The sequence below is a fragment of the Hemitrygon akajei genome, chromosome 10 (genome assembly GCF_048418815.1).
Source record: "Hemitrygon akajei chromosome 10, sHemAka1.3, whole genome shotgun sequence".
NCBI classification, from domain to species: Eukaryota; Metazoa; Chordata; class Chondrichthyes; order Myliobatiformes; family Dasyatidae; genus Hemitrygon; species Hemitrygon akajei.
The window spans coordinates 155,909,942-155,929,982 of NC_133133.1; the positions used below are offsets into that span (position 1 = coordinate 155,909,942).

The 20,041-nt window shown below is 42.2% G+C and overlaps 1 protein-coding gene across 2 annotated transcripts in view; it reads left to right on the top strand.

Moving 5' to 3' along the window:
- The window catches only part of znf277 (zinc finger protein 277), a 69,009-nt gene that overhangs the window by 22,358 nt on the left and 26,610 nt on the right, over positions 1–20,041 (top strand). For both annotated transcript variants that reach the window (XM_073059461.1, XM_073059463.1), the window contains exon 5: positions 18,490–18,581. In XM_073059461.1, the coding sequence (XP_072915562.1) occupies positions 18,490–18,581 (92 nt within the window). The remainder of the gene's footprint in view (positions 1–18,489; positions 18,582–20,041) is intronic.

Sequence of the window (20,041 nt, forward strand, 5' to 3'; positions counted from 1 at the left end):
CCCCAAAAAACAACCCCTCTCCTGTACAAAAAAAAGCTAGCCGAACACAACAGAACATCAACCCCCAAGAATGTCTCCTCACACAACAAAACTGAAAAGGAACAGTTATTAAAAAACGCGGAATATAAAAAACCATAAGTCTGAAACAGTCCAAAGTCCATAAACGCAATAGTCCAGTCCATAAATGCAGAACCACGATACCATCCTATGATATCACTGACATCCATCAAAGAGATGAATGCCACACAAGGCAGAGAGGCCTACCACCAGCCACAGCAAGCCACACAGCGATAGGCCACTCACAGATTCCTTCTCCAGCAGCAATCAGAAGGAAAGCAGTCAGCACTGAACTCTTGCTCACCTTCCACATTGGCCTCGATGTCAGAATCTTCCTCGATGCTTTAGACTGCGATTGATGAACGCTTGAACTGGTGAATTGGAGTCGAACATCAGCGTACAACCAGTCTCAGAGTTTCTTTGCATCAAGGCCATCTGAGTGCCACGGAATCTTCTCGAAGAAAGTGCTGGATCACTCAAATGAACTCCAAACTGTGAATCACAGAAACACATTTAATATGAAAAACACATGTAAAAGAAATAAAAAAGACATGTTTGGGAGCTATCTGGAAGATGTTGACTGAGGGAACGTTATGGCATCATCTTGATTGAAAAGGTCCGTTATTCATTGAAAGTGGTGTCACAGGTAGATGGGGTCATTGAGAAAGGCTTTGGCACATTGGCCTTCATAAACGTAGGTATTACCTACAGGAGATGGGATGTTATATTGATGTTGTATAAGATGCTGGTGAGCCTTAATTTGGAGTATTGTGTGCACTTTTGGTCACCAACCTACAGGAAAGACGTAAGTGAGGTTGAAAGAGTACTGAAAAAAATTACAAGGGTGTTTCTGCAACTGGGGGACTCGAGTTATTAGGAAAGATTGAATAGGTTAGGACTGAGGGGAGATTTGATAGAGGTACACAAAATCAGGAGGGGTATAGATAAGGTAATTGCAAGCAGGCTTTCTCCATGGAGGTTGAAGTCATGGGTTAAGGGTGAAAGTTGAAAAGTTTAAAGGGAACATGAGGGGAAACTTCTTCACTCAGAAGGTCGTGAGAGTTTCATGTCAGTGGTGCATGCGAGCTCATTTTCAACATTTAGGAGAAGTTTGGATAGGCACATGGAGGGCTATGTTGGGTGCAGGTCACTGGGACTGGGCTGTTTAAATGTCTCAGCATGGACTAGATGGGCTGAAAGGCCTGGGTTCTGTGCTGTACTTTTCTATGACTAGTAACCTTCCTGTAATACCTTGGGCTCTTGTTTAGTATCTTCATGGGCAGCACCTTGTCAAAGGCCTTCTGAAAATGCACTGACTCTCCTTTGTTTATTATGCCAGTTATTTCCTCAAAGATTACCACAAGACTTATCAGGCAAAAGTTCCACTTGAGGAAACCATGCTAACATTGGCCTATTTTATCATGTGCCCGAAACCTCATCCTTAATAATAGATTCTAACATCTTGCCAAGCGCTGAAGTTAGGCTAACTGGCCTTAAATTTCTTACCTTTTACCTCCCTCCCTTAAAGAATGGAGTGACTTCTGTAGTTTTCCAATAGTCCGGAACCATTCCAGAATCTAGTGATTCTTGAAAGAGCTACTAATTTCCACAATCTATTCAGGAACTTTTTTAGAACCCTGGGGTGTAGTTAATCTTGTCCAGGTGACTTGTCTATCTTCAGAACTTTCAGCTTCCCAAGCACCTCTCTTTAGTAATAGCAGCTACACTCACTTCTGCACTCTAACACTCTTGAATTTCTGGAGTACTGCTGGTGTCTTCCACAGTGAAGGCTGACATAAAATTCTTATTGAGTTTATCTGCCATTCTCTCACACCCATTACTACCTCTCCAGCATTTTTGTATCCATAGCTAAGACTTTTGCACGGTACTGTATTTGTCAATGTGAATTGGTGAGTGAGTTTGTATATCTGGCAGGAGAGATGGATGTTGGGAATGGCAAGAGTGGAGCACTGCTGGAGGGGTTTGGGTCAGGCGCTAGGGTGGGGAGTGGCACGAGTGCAGACAGACCCAGCACTGAGACACCAAGCAAGGTCACTTGATTCCAAACAATTGATTTACTGATCATTACAAAATGTCTCTTTGTTGCTTCCTGCTTCCTCCAGTCTCCTTACACCCTTCCCACTCACGGTCCACAGTGGAGACAGATCCATATCAGAATCAGGTTTATCATCACTCAGATATGTCATGAAAATTGCTTTTCTTTTTGATGTGGCAGTACAGCGCAATACATAAAATTATTCAGTATTGTGCAAACGTCTTTAGCTCCCTAACTATATATATATATGCCAAAGACCTTTGCACAGCACTGAAAATACTTTTGATATCCTCTTTTATATTAGCCAGCTTACCTTCATATTACATCTTTCCTTTATTTATTACTTTTTTAGTTCCTTTCTATGAGTTTTTAAATAACTTCCTAATCCTCTAGCTTCCCACTAATCTTGTTATTTTGTATATACTCTCTTTTGTTTTTGTGCTTTCTTTGACTTCCCTTGTCAGCCATGGTTGCCTCATCCTCCCCTTAGAATGCTTCTTTGAGACGAACTGCTCCCACATTTTCCAAATTGCTTCCAGAAACTCCAGTTGCTCTATCATCATCCCTGCTCGTGTGCCCTTCCGATCAACTGTAGTCAGGTCTTCTCTCATGCCTCCATTGTTCCCTTTACACTGTAGTAGACCAGAAGACCATAAGATACAGGAGTAGAATTAGGCCGTTTGGCCCATCAAGTCTGCTCTGCCAATTCATCATGGCTGCTGTAATTTTCCTCTCACCCCAGTCTCCTGCCTTCTCGCTGTATCCCTAAAAAATTCCCCGTCCTGTAATCCTGCACCAAACTGATTTTCCCAATCTACCTACAGATTGAAATCCCCCATAACTATTGTAAAATTGCCCTTTTAGAATGCATTTTGTATCTCCTGTTGTAATTTGTAGACCACATCCTTACTACTGTTTAGGGGTCTGTACACAACTCCCTTTAGATTTTTTTTACTCTTGCAGTTTCCCAGCTCTCCCACAATGATTCAGCACCTTCTGACCCTATGTCACCTCTTTCAAATGATTTGATTTCATTTTTTACCAACAGAGCAACGCCACCCCTCTACCTTCTGCTTATCCTTTTGATACAATGCATATCCTTGGACATTAAGCTCCCAGCTATAATCTTTCAGCCATGATTCCGTAATGCCTACATCATACCTGCCAATCTGCAACTCTGCTGCAAGTTCATCTACCTTATTCCATATACTGCGTAGTAATTCCGATGCATTTGATATTAGCTTCTCCCTCTGAAACTGCAGGATGAATTGTATCATATTATCACTGCCTCCTAAGGGTTTACACTAAGCTGCCTAATCAAACTGGTTCATTACACAACATCCAGCCCCTAGTGAGCTTAATCACAAGCTGCTCTAAAAAGCCATCTTGTAAGCATTCTACAAATTCTTTCTCTTGGGATCCAGCACCAACTTGATTTTCCCATTCTACCTGCATATTGAAATCCCCCATAACTATTGTAACATTGCCCTTTTTACATGTCCTTTCTCTCTCCTGTTGTAATTTGTCCCCCACATCCTGGCTGGAGGATATAATTCCATTTAGGGATTTTTTTATCTTTTCCATTTTTTAGCACTACCCTAAATCTAAGAATTGTAAATCTCTGATCTTATGTCATTCTTTCTAAGGATTTGATTTCCCTTTATGCCCTGACCAATCAAGAATCTTATCAACCTCTGCCTAAATATACATAAAGACAGCCTCCACAGCTGCCTGTGGCTAAGAATTTCAGATATTCTGGCTAAAGAAATTCCTCCTCATCTCTGTTCTAAAAGGATCATCCTGTATTCTGAGGCTGTGTCCTCTGCTCTTAGATTCTCCTACCATAGGAAACATCCTCTCCACATCGACTCTATCAAGGCCTTTCAACATTTGATAGTTTTCAATGAGATCACCCCTCATTCTTCAGAATTCTAGTGAATACAGGCTCAGAGCCATCAGATCCTCTTCACATGACAAGCAATTCAACCCTGGAATCATTTTCGTGAACCTCCTCTGAACTCTCTCCAGCATATCCTTTCTATAAGGGGCCCAAACCTGCTCACAGTGCTCCGTGAGGCCTTGCCACTGCTTTATAAAGTTTCAACATTGCATTTGCCTTTTTTACCTAAGTCCCTTTGCTTTCAGTATTTTGTATTTTCTTTCCAGTTAGAAAATAATCAGTCCTTTCATTTCTTCTAGCAAAGTGCATGGCCATTCACTTCTGACACTATATTCCATCTGCCAGCTCTTTGCCCATTTTCCTAATCTGTCTAAGTCCTTCTGTAGCCTGTCTATTTCCTCAAAATGACCTGCCCCTCCAGCTATCTTCATATCATCTGCAAACGTTGCTCCAAAGCCATCAATTCCATCCAAATCATTGACATATAATGAAAAAAGAATTGGTCCAAAAACAGACCCCTGTGGAACACCACTAGTCACCAGTAGCCAGTCAGACAAGGCTCCCTTTATTCCCACTCTTTGCCTCTTCCCAATCAGCTACTGCTTTTTCTGTGCTAGAATCTTTCTGTAATACCATGGGCTCATAGCTTGTTAAGCAGCGTCATGTGTGGCTATCAAAGTACGCGATATCAACCGATTTTCCTTTGTCTATCCTGCTTGTTATTTCTTCAAAGAATTCCAACAGATTTGTGAGGCAAGATTTTCCCTCGAGGTGACCATGCTGACAACAGCTTATTTTATAATGTGCCTCCAAGTATCTCAGAACTTACCCTTAATAATTGACTCCAATATCTTCTCACCCACTGAGGTCAGACTAACTGGCATATAGTTTCCTTTCTTCCGCCTCTCTCCCATCTTGAAGAGAGGGGTGACATTTGCAATTTTCCAGTCTTCCAGAACCATTCCAGAATCTAGTGATTCTTGAAAGATCATTACTAATGCCTCCACAATGTTTTCAGCCACCTCTTTAAGTACTCTGGATTTTTGATGGAATATTCAGGGAAGTTGGATGCTAGTGCATTTGAACTTTTGTGAAATATAAAAGTTCCATTCTTATGAACGGTGTCTAACTCGAAACAGGTTGCAAGTTGCAAATATAGCCACAGTGTTCCCACCCTGCACAAGATATCCTGAAGTGGGAAGGTGAACAGTCAGAGGCCATGGTACATATTGGTACCAACATCATAGGTAGGAAAAGGGAGGAGGTCCTGAAACACTAAGTACACTGCAGATGCTGTGGTCAAAGCAACACAGGACTGGTCCTGACGAAGGGTCTCGGCCCGAAACGTTGACTGCTCGTTTCCACGGATGCTGCCCGACCTGCTGAGTTGCTCCAGCGTGTTGTATGTGGAGGTCCTGAAAACAGACTACAGGGGGTTAGGAAGGAAGCTGAAAAGCAAGACCACAAGGTTAGTAATCTCAGGATTACTGCCTTTGCCACGCGACAGTGAGTATAGGAATAGAGTGAGGTAGAGGATAAATGCGTGGCTGAGGAATTGGAGCAGGGGTCAGGGATTCAGATTTCTGGATCATTAGGACTGCTTTTGGGGCAGGCATGACCTGTACAATAAGGATGGTTGAACTTGAATCCAAGGGTGACCAATATTCTGGCAGGGGGTTTGTTAAGGCTAATGGGGAGAGTTTCAACTAGAATTGCTGGGGAGTGGAAACTGAACTGGAGAGAGGGAGGAAGAGGCGGTTGGCTAATATATAGAGGAAGCTTGTAGGCAGTGTGAGAGGGAGGATAGGCAGGTGATAGAGAAGGGATGCGCTCAGACCAATGGTTTGAGGTGTGTCTATTTTAATGCAAGGAGTATTCTGAACGAAGCGGATGAGCTTAGAGCGTGGATCAGTACTTTGAGCTATGGTGTTGTAGCCATTACAGAGACTTGGATGGCTCAAGGGCAGGAGTGGTTACTTAAAGAGCCAGGCTTTAGATGGTTCAGAAAAGGTAGGGAGGCAAAAGAGGTGGGGGAGTGGCACTACTGATTAGAGATAGTGTCACGGCTGCAGAAAAGGAGAAAGTCATGGAGGGATTGTCTAATGAGTCTCTGAGTGGATGTCAGAAACAGGAAGGAGTCAACAACTCTACTGGATGTTTTTTCTAGACCATCCAACAGGTACAGGGACATCAAGGAGCAGATAGGGAGACAGATTCTGGAACGGTGCAATAATAACAGGGTTGTCATGATGGAAGATTTTAATTTCCCCAATATTGATTGGCATCTCCCAGGAGCAAGGGGTTTAGATGGGGTGGAGTTTGTTAGGTGTATTCAGGAAGGTTTCCTGACACAATATGTAGGTAAACCTACAAGAGGAGAGGCTGTACTTGATCTGGTATTGGGAAATGAATCTGGTCAGCTGTCAGGTCTCTCAGTGGGAGAGCATTTTGGAGATAGTGATCACAATTCTATCTCCTTTACCATGGTATTGGAGAGAGATAGCAGACAAGTCAGGAAAACGTTTACTAATTTGAGTATGGGGAAATAGGAAGCTATCAGGCAGGAACTTGGGAGCATAAATTGGGAACAGATGTTCTCAGGGAAATGTACGGCAGAAATGTGGCAAATGTTCAGGGGATATTTGCATGGCGTTCTGCATAGGTACATTCCAATGAGACAGGGAAAGGATAGTAGGATACAGGAACCATGGTGCACAAAGGCTGCTGAAAATCTCGTCAAGAAGAAAAGAAAATCTTACCAAAGGTTCAAAAAACTAGGTAATGATAGAGATCTAGAAAATTATAAGGCTATCAGGAAAGAGCTAAAGAATGAAATTAGGAGAGCCAGAAGGGACCATGAGAAGGCCTTGGCGAGCAGGATTAAGGGAAACCGCAAGGTATTCTACAAGTAAGTGAAGAGCAAGAGGATAAGACGTGAGAGAATAGGACCAGTCAAATGTAACAGTGGAAAAGTGTGTATAGAACCGGAGGAGGTAGTGGAGTTACTTAATGAATACCTTGCTTCAGTATTTATTACAGAAAAGGACCTTGGTGATTGTAGGGATGACTTACAATGGACAGAAAAGCTTGAGCATGTAAACATTAAGAAAGAGGAGGTACTGGAGATTTTGGAAAGCATCAAGTTGGATAAGTCTCAGGGACCAGATGAGATGTACCCCAGGCTACTGTGGGAGGTGAGGGAAGAGATTGCTGAGCCTCTAGCAATGATCTTTGCATCATCAATGGGGATGGGAGAGGTTCCGGAGGATTGGACGGTTATTCCCTTATTCAAGAATGGGTGTAGAGATAGCCCAGGAAGTTATAGCCTTTAGTGGTTGGTAAGCTGATGCAGAAGATCCTGAGAGGCAGGAATTATGAACATTTGAAGAGGCATGGTCGTGCCTTATGAGCCTGATTGAATTTTTAGGATATAGCTAAACACATTGATGAAGGTAGAGCAGTAGATGTAGTGTACATGGATTTCAGCAAGGCTTTTGATAAGGTATCCCATACAAGGCTTATTGAGAAAGTAAGGAGGCATGGGATCCAAGGGGACCTTGCTTTGTGGATCCAGAATTGGCTTGCTACAGAAGGCAAAGAGTGGTTGTAGACGGGTCATATTCTGCATGGAGGTTGGTGACCAGTGGTGTGCCTCAGGGTTCTGTTCTGGGACCCTTCTCTTAGTGATGTTTATAAATGACCTGGATGAGGAAATGGAGGGATCGGTTAGTAAATTTGCTGATGACAGAAAGGTTGGGGGTGTTGTGGATAGTGTAGAGGGCTGTCAGAGGTTACAGTGGGACATTGATAGGATGCAAAACTGGGCTGAGAAGTAGCAAATGGAGTTCAACCCAGATAAGTGTGAGGTGGTTCGTTTTGGTAGGTCAAATATGTTGGCAGAATATAGTATTAATGGTAAGACTCTTGGAGGTGTGGAGGATTAGAGGGACCTTGGCACAACAGAGGATGAGAGGTGACCTAATAGAGGTGTATAGGATGAGAGGCATTGATCATGGTGATAGTCAGAGGCTTTTTCCCAGGGCTGAAATGGCTAAGATGAAAGGGCACAGTTTTAAGGTGCTTGGAAGTAGTTATGGAGGAGATGTCAGGGGTATGTTCTTTTTATGCAGAGAGTGGTGAGTGCCTGGTGCGGCAATGGTGGTGGGGGCGAATACAATAGGGTCTTTTAAGAGACTTTAATAAGAGACTTTTTAATAGGTAAATGGAGCTTAGAAAAATAGAGGGCTATAGGTAACCTTGGGTAATTTCTAAGTAAGTACATGTTTGGCACAGCATTGTGGGCCAAAGGGCCTGTATTGTGCTGCAGGTTTTCCATGTTTCTGAGATGCCTGCAGCCCCATTGCAGTTGGCAAACCTTACCCATCAGCTTGTTTGTATGTCCTAGGCTGTGTATATGTTAGGTGTACATAAGCTAGAGAGAACCTAAACGTCGACAGTGCTTCTCCTTATAGATGCTGCCTGGTCTGCTGTGTTCCACCAGCATTTTGTGTGTGTTGTTTGAATTTCCGGCATCTGCAGATTTCCTCATGTTTGCGTAATAAATAAGAGTCAACATTGATGTGCAAAATAGATTATTGGCCCATCCAGTCAATGCCAGCTCGTATAATGTTCCTGGATCCTTTTCTTCATCAGCTCAACGGTTTATTCCCTCTTCCCTCCAACTTGCCCTCTTTAATACATCTATACAATGTATTATGTTAGTGAGTTCTACCTTTTCATCCATGTTCAGTTAAGGAAGGTTTATTTTTCCTCAATTTCCTATTCTTCTTTTGCCAATTATGCTGCTGGCAGCAGTGAAGGTCCTCCATCTCTGACAGCATTCATGGTTTCTTTGTTCAAGTCAGTAGCTTCCTCAAGGTTTACTGTCAGTCATACAAGTTCCGGGTGGAGACTCAGGAATACTGTTGCACACAGATATAGAAGGATTCTTAATTGCAGTTTCCATAAGTTTTGTTTGACAAGTCAGAGTTGTTAACCCTGAGCTGAACGCCTGAACCTGGAGGATCGGTGGACCACACTTAGTCTGGCCTCTAACCTTTGACCTGTTTGGCACGGGTGACCCCACCAAGGGCCAAAGAACAAAACCCTGACTCCAGCCAGCATAGCTCTCCAGGTTATTGGGCCACACAAACATCCAAACCACGACAAGGTTGTGGTCCTTTTGGAGGGAATTCCCCATTAGATTTCTTTATATTTTTGGCCTTTGTTATGCTTATTCTCATAAGTGGAAGCATTCTATCTACGCACTCTGTCAGAACTTTTCCTTAAATACCTCTTAGGTCACCTTTCAGCTACTTTTCTCAGATGAAAAGAGATCCTGTTTGTTTTTCCTGATACACATTTCTGGTATCAACTTTGTAAATCGGTGCATTCTCTCTCGCCTCTTGACTGCTCATCCATCATGTTTCCTTCCTAGGTACACATCAAAGCAAAGTAATGATTTGTTCTCTCTGCCATCTCTTTGTTATTAACCGTGGTTTTGTTCTATCTGTCTTTTTGTAGCCTCATTCCCACATTTATTGATTGCCTGCAAAACAATTGCTAGTTGATTTTATGTTACACAAAATATAAAAAGTATATTGTAACTTCTGTTTGATCAAAAGAATCTTCAAGTACAGGAGGCAATGAAGACCATACAAACCAACGAATAGTTATTTAGACAAAGTGCCTTTTTGTGGGCTATTGTGGACTCTGCCTAAAGTGTGGTGAAATTTATAATACCCCAATGAGTGCAGTGTTTTTCAGATACCCGTGGTGATCTAATTTCCCCCCCCCCCCAGTCCTATTGTTTGTTACCTTAAATCCTTGATACTAATTCTTAGAATTTGAGTGTAAAAAAAACCACGCTACGACAAAACCCACAGAAAGAAGAAGCGTCAACTGGTTCAGGACAAGATACGAGCAGAAGTGGAGGAAGAACAATACAGTAGGATGGTCGACATGTACGAACAAGGCGCCCACCACGGTTGTGTCATCGGCGAACTTGATGATGTGGTTCGAGCTGTGTGTGTCACGAGACTGGCAGCTCAAAGTCGACCTAGGGAGGCAGCTCAAGTTCCCAGAGAACATCGCAGCTACTCCGCTCCGCCCGGACATGGTGTTAATATCAGAGTCTACAAAGCAAGTGGTCCTGCTGGAACTTACGCTGGGAAGACTGGATTGAAGGGGCCAACGATACACAGATCTTGCTGCAGAACGCTGGAGCAATGGCTGGAGAGCTCGCTGTGAGCCAGTCGAAGCTGGGTGCCGGGGCTTTGCCGGCCATTCATTACAGCGGACTCTTAAACTCCTTGGAATAAAAGGACTGCCGTGCAGAAGAGCCACCAAGAACATTCTGGAGGCTGCTGTAAAGGCCTTGCGGTGGCTGTGGATCTGGAGGGGGGCGGATCCGTGGATTAGTGCGCCACTCGGACACAAGTTGGGGGCTGATCACCCCCCGGCTGGGTCGCCTGAGCGAGGGTGTCTGATGATTAAAGACCCAAAACACCTAACGACCCCGGGTTCATCACTAAAGACGTGTCCAAGTAGCACCAGAAAGTGTATTCTACAACAATTAGAATTTGAGTGTGAAAAAAACCATAATCTTCGAATTGGAAGCATTTGTGGAGATTTATAATCAGACTTTATGAGCATGTGATACTTATAGTAAGTGTTGGGTGCACTCCAACTCAACTCAAAGCTACCGTTTTTAGTTCAGAGGCAGTTGTAAGAACTTGTGTTAAAATGTAGAGGAGCACGTATGAACTTAAACTTTTAAAAATAAACTACATCTTTCTATCATTTTAAAATGTAAGAATCAGTAACTTTGTTTTTTTATTACAATGAGACATTCCATCATAGCAAACTAACAATTTCTCAATCAAATTGTTTATGTCTAGCACAGAATAACAGGAATTTCCTGTTATCCATTAGGTTTTGGACCTGAAGTTTGTGGTCTGATTAAAAATCACATGCTCCATTGTGGATAGGGAATAGGAATGTGGAAACACAACTCACAAAACATGAGATTTTCATTAGTATCTTGGAACTTTTCAGAAATAGTATAAATACAATCAGGGAAGCATCTTCTACTTTTATGGCATTGTCAGTGCTCTTCTCAGGGTGCCGTGAAGCACTTCACAGCAGGTGGAATATCTCTGAAGTACGGTAGTGTTATGAGGGAAACACAGTGGCTAATTTGTACAAATGATCAGATCATATGTTTTAGTGTTGTTAATTTAGGGACAAAATATTGGCCAAAGCTACCCGAATTTTCATAGATGTTGTACATTGGACTTTGGTATCCACCTAAGAAAGCCAGCAGAGCTTCAGTATTACACTTACTTTTAGCCTAGATAATGCTCAGTTTGTTGCATGTTCTGGCAACCTTTTGGCTCCAAGGTGGTAGTGGCACCTACTGACATACAGATGACTTAGCTGCATGTCCAAAAAGGCATTTATGTAATAACTTATAATGCACCCAAGAGTTGCTTGTAACAATGTATTAACTGCTGTTATTGTTATCAAGTGAACAATGCAGCTTCTCTACTACTTTGGATATTTCCTATGATGTAGAAGGAGGCCCTTTGGCCCTTCTAATTTAGGCCACGATTCTTTGGCTTTAGTCCATCAAGAAAAGTACTTGAAATGATGCTGTACTCTCTCAGAATTGAATTAGTGGTAGAGCACTGCACTTTTGAACAGTGGATCAACATTCTGATGCTAAGGACCAAAGGAGCTGTTGGATTACCCACTCCTGGTTAGATGGTGGCGCACTCAGTCCCAGTGGCCTCTCTGTGTCAAAACAGTGTAATTGTTTGTCATTTACATCTTTTTACAATTGCTAAACACTGCTGGATATTAAAAATGTCAAGTACTGCAGGTCTACCTCTCTAGGGAGTTGCTTGATAGTGGTGGAGCTGACTTGTGTACCATGTTGCTGGCTGTCCAAAGCAGTGCACAGTTCAACAAATGGTGCAAATGATTGTCTTGGACATTTTTTCTTTTGATCACAAGATCCTGTTGGACATTTATTGGTAACATTTATTGAGCTGCACTTATTGTGCAGACCAGTGCCTCGTGCAGCCATCCAGCAGGGAAGAAAAGACCGAGGCAATGTGGGGCAGCATGTGTTAATACTGTGATGAGGGCTGGGTCCTCCTGTCAGTGCTGCCCTCCGGTGCTCACTTGGTAGAAGACATGCTGACTAGTATTCATCTGCGGATGCACTAGCATGTGATGATTGGACTGCTGCGTGCTCGTTGTGACAGACAATATCCGATGCACCACCAATTTACAGGACAAGGTACTCAGGGACTTGGGCTATATTTTTTTTGTGTGTGACTATATGTTTACTGCAATGATAATTATATGTGTTTTCGTGGTCAACCCACGAAAGGCTGCTGGACCAGACAACATCCCTGGTAGAGTGCTCAGAGGATGTGCAGACCAGCTAGCAGATGTTCTCACTGACATCTTCAACATCTCCCTGAGTAGCGCCACCGTTCCAACGTGCTTCAAGGCCGCTACCATCGTCCCCGTGCCGAAGAAGTCTTCAGTGTCCTGCCTAAATGACTACAGCCCTGTTGCACTCACATCCATCATCATGAAGTGCTTCGAGAGGCTCGTCATGAGGCATATCAAGACCCTACTGCCCCCCCTCACTGGACCCCCTGCAGTTTGCGTACCATTGCAACCGCTCAACAGACGACGCCATTGCCATCACCCTCCACCTGGCCCAACCCACCTGGATAAAAAAAAACACATGAGTTCGAATGCTGTTCATAGACTTCAGTTCAGCATTCAACACCATCATCCCTCAGAAACCAATTGGAAAGCTGAGCCCACTGGGCCTGAACACCTCCCTCTGCAACTGGATCCTAGTCTTCCTGACTGGGAGACCTCAGTCAGTCCGGATCAGGAGCAGCATCTCTAACACCATCACACTGAGCACGAGGGCTCCCCAGGGCTGTGTGCTCAGTCCACTGCTGTTCACTCTGCTGACCCACGACTGTGCTGCAACACACAGCTCAAACCACATCATCAAGTTCGCCGATGACACGACCGTGGTGGGTCTCATCAGCAAGAACGACGAGTCAGCTTACAGAGAGGAGGTGCAGTGGCTAACGGACTGGTACAGAGCCAACAACCTGTCTCTGAATGTGAACAAAACAAAAGAGATGGTTGTTGACTTCAGGAGGGCACGGAACGACCACTCCCCCGCTGAACATCGACTGCTCCTCGGTAGAGATCGTTAAGAGCACCAGATTTCTTGGTGTTCACCTGGCGGAGAATCTCACCTAGTCCCTCAACACCAGCTGCATAGCGAAGAAAGCCCAGCAGCATCTCTACTTTCTGTGAAGGCTGAGGAAAGTCCATCTCCCCCCCCCCCCCCCCCCCCCCCCATCCTCATCACATTCTACAGGGGTTGTATTGAGAGTATCCTGAGCAGCTGCATCACTGCCTGGTTCAGAAATTGCACCATCTCGGATCGCAAGACCCTGCAGCGGATAGTAGGTCGGATGAGAAGATCATCGGGGTCTCTCTTCCCGCCATTACAGACATTTACACTACACACTGCATCTGCAAAGCAAACAGCATTATGAAGGACCCCACGCACCCCTCATACAATCTCTTTTCCCTCCTACCATCTGGGAAAAGGCACCGAAGCATTCGGGCTCTCACGACTGGACTATGTAACAGTTTCTTCCCCCAAGCTATCAGATTCCTCAATACCCACAGCCTGGACTGACACCTTACTGCCCTATTGGCTTGTTTATTATTTATTGTAATGCCTGCACTGTTTTGTGCACTTTATGCAGTCCTGGGTAGGTCTGTAGTCTAGTGTAGTTTTTTTCTGTGTTGTTTTTTACGTCGCTCAGCCTAGTTTTTGTACTGTGTCATGTAATACCATGGTCCTGAAAAAACATTGTCTCGTTTTTACTGTGTACTGTACCAGCAGTTATGGTCGAAATGACAATAAAAAGTGACTTGACTTGACTTTATGTGCCTTGAGTTGTATGACTATGTTTTGCATCTTGGCCCCAGAGGAATGCTGTTTTGTTTGGCTGTATTTTTGAATGCTGCATGTTTGAATGATAGTTAACCTTGAACTTGAATGTAACCCAGTTTCTAAACTCAGCCCACATTTTGTACAGTATCCCTCAAATTGGGACTGTGCTGTCCTAGCATGCAGATGTTGGGTGAGGTCAGTAAACTTGTTTTTAATTCTCTCTCCTTATCTCAGCTTGGTAACTGATGTGAGCATAAATAATTGCAACTTTGCCACTTATGATGACAGAAAGATTCTATTGAAATATTTAGTCATTGCCATAGTCTTCAGAATGAAATCTTTTGAGTTGAATTTTGAATTTTAAACAAAGTTGAACTGCAGTTAATTTCATTACCAAAAATACGTGGGTCCCTTGAAGGACAAGAAGGGGGAATTGATATTGGGTAATGTGGAAATGGCAAAGGCTTTGAATGGCTATTTTGAGCCGGTCTTCATGGTGGAGGACATGTTGAACATGCCAAAGAGAAATGTTATGAATGTAATGGGAGATGAGGACCTCGATACAATAGCTTTTACTAAAGAGGTAGTGCTGAGCAAACTTGTGGGCCTGAAGGATAGATAAGTCTCCTGGTCCTGATGGAATGCAGCAGGGTACTGAAAGAAATGGCAGCGGTTATAGTAGAGGCTTTGGTGATAATTTACCAAATTTCCCTCAACTCTGGGCAGGTACTGGCGGATTGGAAGATGGCAAATGTCATCCCACTGTTCAAAAAAGGATGTAGGCAAAAGGCAGGTAACTATAGGCCAGTTAGTTTAACATCTGGTTGCTAAAGTGCTTGAAGCTATCATTAAAGAAGAAATAGTGAGGCATCTAGAAAGAAATCGATCCGTCAGGCAGACGCTGCACGGATTCAGCAAAGGCAGGTCCTGTTTGACAAACTTACTGGAGTTCTTTGAGGATATAACAAGCACAGTTTATAGAGGGGAACAGGTGGACGTTATTGACTTGGATTTCCAGAAGACATTCGATAAGGTGCCATATAAAAGAGTTATCCATAAGATAAGGATGCATAGAGTTGGGTGTGATGTATTATCATGGATAGAGGATTGGTTAAGTAACAGAAAACAGAGAGTTGGGATACATGTGCGTTACTCTGCTTGGCAATGAGTGGAGAGCGGTGTGCCACAGTGGTCAGTGCTGGGCCCACAACTGTTCACGATATATATTAACGATCTAGAAGACGGGACCGAGTCTAGTGCATCCAAGTTTGCTGATGATACTAAATTGAGTGGAAAAGTAAATTGTGCAGAGGATATGGAAAGTCTGCAGAGAGATATAGATAGGTTAAGTGAGTGGGCAAGGGCCTGGCAGATGGAGTACAATGTTGGTAAATGAAACGTCATCCACTTTGGAAGGAAAAATGGAAGGGCAAATAATTACTTAGATGGTAAAAAAAAACTGCAGCATGCTGGTGTGCAGAGGGACTTGGGAGTGCTTGTGCATGAATCACAAAAGGTTGGTTTGCAGGTGCAGCAGGCTATCAAGAAGGCATATGGGATGTTTGGCTTCATTGCTAGAGGGATTGAATTTAAGAGCAGGGAGGTTATACTGCAGGGTACTGGTGAGGCCGTACCTGGAATCCTGCGTGCAGTTCTGTTTCCTTACCTGAGGAAGGATCTACTGGCTTTGGAGGCACTGCAGAGCAGGTTCACCAGTTTGATTCCAGAGATGAAGGGATTACACTATGAGGAGAGATTGAGTTACGTGAGACTGTACTCGCTGGAATTCAGCACAATGAGAGGAGATCTTATAGAAGCATATAAAATTATGAAAGGGTTATATAAGATAGAGATAGGAAGGTTGTTTCTACTGATAGATGAGTCTTGAACTAGGGGACATAGCCTCAAGATTCGGCGGAGTAGATTTAGGATGGAGATGAGGAGGAACTGCTTTAACCAGAGGGTGGTGAATCTGTGGAATTCTCTGCTCAGAGAAGCAGTAGAGGCTACCTCAGTTCATATATTTAAGACAAGGCTGGATAGATTTTTGCATTGTTGGGGAATTAAAGGTCTTGGGGAAAAGGCAGGTGGAGATGAGTCCATGGCTAGATCAGCCATGATCTTATTGAATAGCGGAGGAAGCTTGGCAGGCCAGGTGTCCTACTCCTACTCTTATTCCTTATGTTTTTATGTTCTTATATAATGCAAAATTCACTAAGTATGGCCTGTTTGCAGTGATGAAATATCATAATTTGGAACTCACCAGATTTAGTGTAATATTATTTATTTGGTTAACTTTCAAAATATACCATATACCATCTATGAACTGGTGGTGATCCGAGTTGTCTTAGTGCCTCTGCTGTCTGCACTCAGGATTGTCCCTGAACGCAAGGTCAAGTTAACTGGTTGTGCTTTACACAATGCTGTCACATGTTTGCAAAATATATTTTATTCATTCAGAAGATGTGGGTATTACTGATAAATGCAGATTTTATTCCTCTTTCCTTAAATCCAAACCTTAAAATACTACTTTACTGTACTTTCATTTATCAAACTATGTCAGAATTATTTTAGAAGTTGAAGAATATTTCAAATAACCCTCCAAAAATAAAAGACCTTCCTCACTTAAATCTTGCATCTGGACTTATTAGACATCATCTTATAGACGCTATTCACACGGGTACTTCAGTTCTCCCGTTTCTCTCTAATTTTCTAGAATCCATTATTTTCCATTTCACCTCTATTCCACATTTAATGGACTTATCTCCTCTCACACCTGCCGTTTCCTCTATTCATAGCCTGACATCTCCCCTCACTCCACAACATGCAATTGTTTTTATCTTCTGAACTTCAAAATGACTCTCTGTGGGAACACCATCCTCCGCTGAAAGCATAATCCTTCAAACTTTAATTTTCTTGAACTTTGGAAGGAATATCAAGCTGAAAAATATTTCCGTGTCAGGGATTAGATCAAATGTGCTGCTTTTCACCAGAAATTTAAAGGAGCGGCATAAAGTTATACAATATTTGATGAGATGGAAGAATAAAAAACACTTCAACGAGCACATATCGAAAGGCCAGTCAAAGAAATATGTGAGAATCTAGCATTTTAACTTAATGCAGAGAGGTGTAGTCATGTAGGACCTTGCTATGAACAGTAATAGAAGCAAAATCCACCATTGAGTCACAGAGCAAAACGCAGCATGGAAACAAACACTTTTACTCATGAAGTTCACACTGATCATCAGTATCCATTTTGTCTAATCCTAGATTAAACTCACTATTTTTTATATTTTTGAACATCATATCAAAATTTAATACTCTAACAGTTTTAATTTCAGTCTGTTTGATCATAGCTTATTTGCCCTTTTTAACCTTACCATACATGTTTGCTTAGTTCCATTCCATCTGTTTCGACAGAGAACCACTTGCGCTAAATACAATTTCTGCTCCTGTTCCTGATCTGTTGCCATGAGATGCCTTCTAATGATCTTCTAGTATTTCTGCCCATTGCCAACATCATCTGAAATACCACATTTCTACCCCTAGATTGATAGCACAATTTTAAGTATGAGTGTAATTAGACCATATCCAAAAATCAAGTTATCAGTTTTCTTCAAATTGAACATCTGAAAACAAATCTATTTCACCTGCCTTTATCAGATTAACTCGAGACTAAGTGAACTGTTGTAATACCCAGTTGTGCTTGAAACCTATCATTTTGTCCATTTCTATAGCACTGTATAACTATTGTCTCACTCTACCACTTTTACAATGTTTGGCTTCAATTTGAATTACTTCAGACTCTTTATCTTGATTGATCTTCTTGGCTTGCCTTCCAAGATTTGCAACTTACTTGGAACTCCTCCTATCACATTTATTCTCACTTGCTGTTCATTACCCATCATCGGAATACTTTCACTGCTCTCTCCTGTCTTGTATCCCTTCAATTTCCACCAGTCCAACTTCTATTTCTGTTCCGTCCTGTCCTCTGATTCTGGCCACCTTTATCATCCACTACACAGTTCCTGCCCTCCACTTTATGGTGATACTCCAGCCTTTACCAATATGCACCTAACATTTGAAGCCCTCATTGTCAACTAGCACCACCCCATCACCTCACTGTTTCTCCTAATTTTCAGAGTTCCTGCAAAACTTAACTTTAACAAAATTGTGTTCTTCCATCTTCATTCTGTTACTCTTTGATGCCTGTTTCTTACTTATGAATCATCGAGTCATTTCCTATCTTAAAGCTGTGTTCTTTTGTTCTATGAGTTAGATCTTTCTGAGTACAGTCTGATGTATTGCTTTTCTTGGGTATTCTTTACATAATATCATCTATCAGGATGTACAATTTATTAAGTAAGTATTTTATAAGGTAATATACCTGATTTGCTCAGTGTTCTTAATAATAAAAATCGCATGGGCAGGATTGGTTTTCCTAACTCTATTCCTTTTACACAGGAAGAAGTATTGGAACAGCAACAGGTGGAAAGGAATGACAACAATTTTTATCGTATCTGTATGTTTTGTAATGAAGAATTTGCAGGAAACAGGTATGTATTTTCTAAGGCAGTTATATTTTTCTGGCTTAGAGGAAGATTCAGATGAACTTTCTGAATTTTTATCACAGATAACCTTTTACAGCCAAGCTTTGAATGAAAATTTATTAAATTGCTTGCCAAATGAAATAATGGATCTAGAGCAATCTTACTGAGAGAATTCTCAGACCAAATCTAATCCTTCAATAATGTATAAATCACCACATACTTCTAATTTATTTTTCTCTTGCATTAGAAATCCTCAACCTCAAATACTCAGGTGCTGTGGTTTCCTAACTCCTACCTCCCACAACCTTCTCTTTTAATAAGCAAACTTAAACATGCTTTGCACATGTGTCCATTTTTGGTGTTAATGTATTGTAAAACTTTTGGATATTAGCAATTTCTGAGAACAAGAACTGATCATTGAAATTATGTTCATGAAGCATTTCACTTCTGGTAATCTAAGACCATAAGACATAGGAGCAGAATTAAGCCATTCAGCCCATCAAGTCTACTCCACGGAGGGTTAGTCTAACCCTAACCCTCCCATTCCATCATGGCTGATTTATTATCCTTCTTACCCCCAATCTCCTGCCTTCTCTCTCTGACTCTCTCTGACCTTTGACACACTGACTAATCAAGCACCTATCAACCTCTGCTTTAAATATACTCAATCACTTGGCCTCCACAGTCATCGGTGGCAATGAATTCCATAGATTCACCACTCTTTGGCTAAAGAAATTCCTTCTCATCTCTGTTCTAAATAGATGTTCTATTCTGGTCCTAGACTCACCCCTTGTAGGCAGCATCTTTTCCACACCCACTCTATCTAGGCCTTTTAATATTAGATAGGTTTCAGTGAGAATCCCCTCTTCTGTCTGCTAAACTCCGGTGAGTACAGGCTTGGAATCATCATACACTCCTTATATGTGAATCCTTTCATTCTCAGAATCATTCTAGTGAACCTCCTCTGAACCCTCTCCAATATCAGCATATATTTTTTTAAATATGGGGCTCAAAACTGCTTACAATACTCCGAGTGATCTGACCAATGTCTTATAAAGTCTCAGTATTACATCCTTGCTCTTATATTCTGGTGCTCTCAGAACGAATGTTAACATTGTATTTGCCTTCCGTCCCACTGACTTCACCTACAAGTTAACCTTTTGGGAATCCTGCACAAGGACTTCTAAGTCCTTTTGTATATATAATTTCAAATTTTCTCCCCATTTAGAAAATAGACTTAACTTTTATTTCTCCTACCAAAGTGCATGACCATACACTTCCCTACACTATATTCCATCTGCCATTTCTTTGCTCGTTCTCCCAACTGAAGTCCTTCTGCAGACTCTCTGCTTCCTCAACACAAACCTGACCCTCCACCTATCTTCGTATCTTCTGCAAGCTTCACCACAAAACTGTCAATTTCATCATCCAAATCATTGGCGTATAATGTGAAAAGAAGTGGTCCC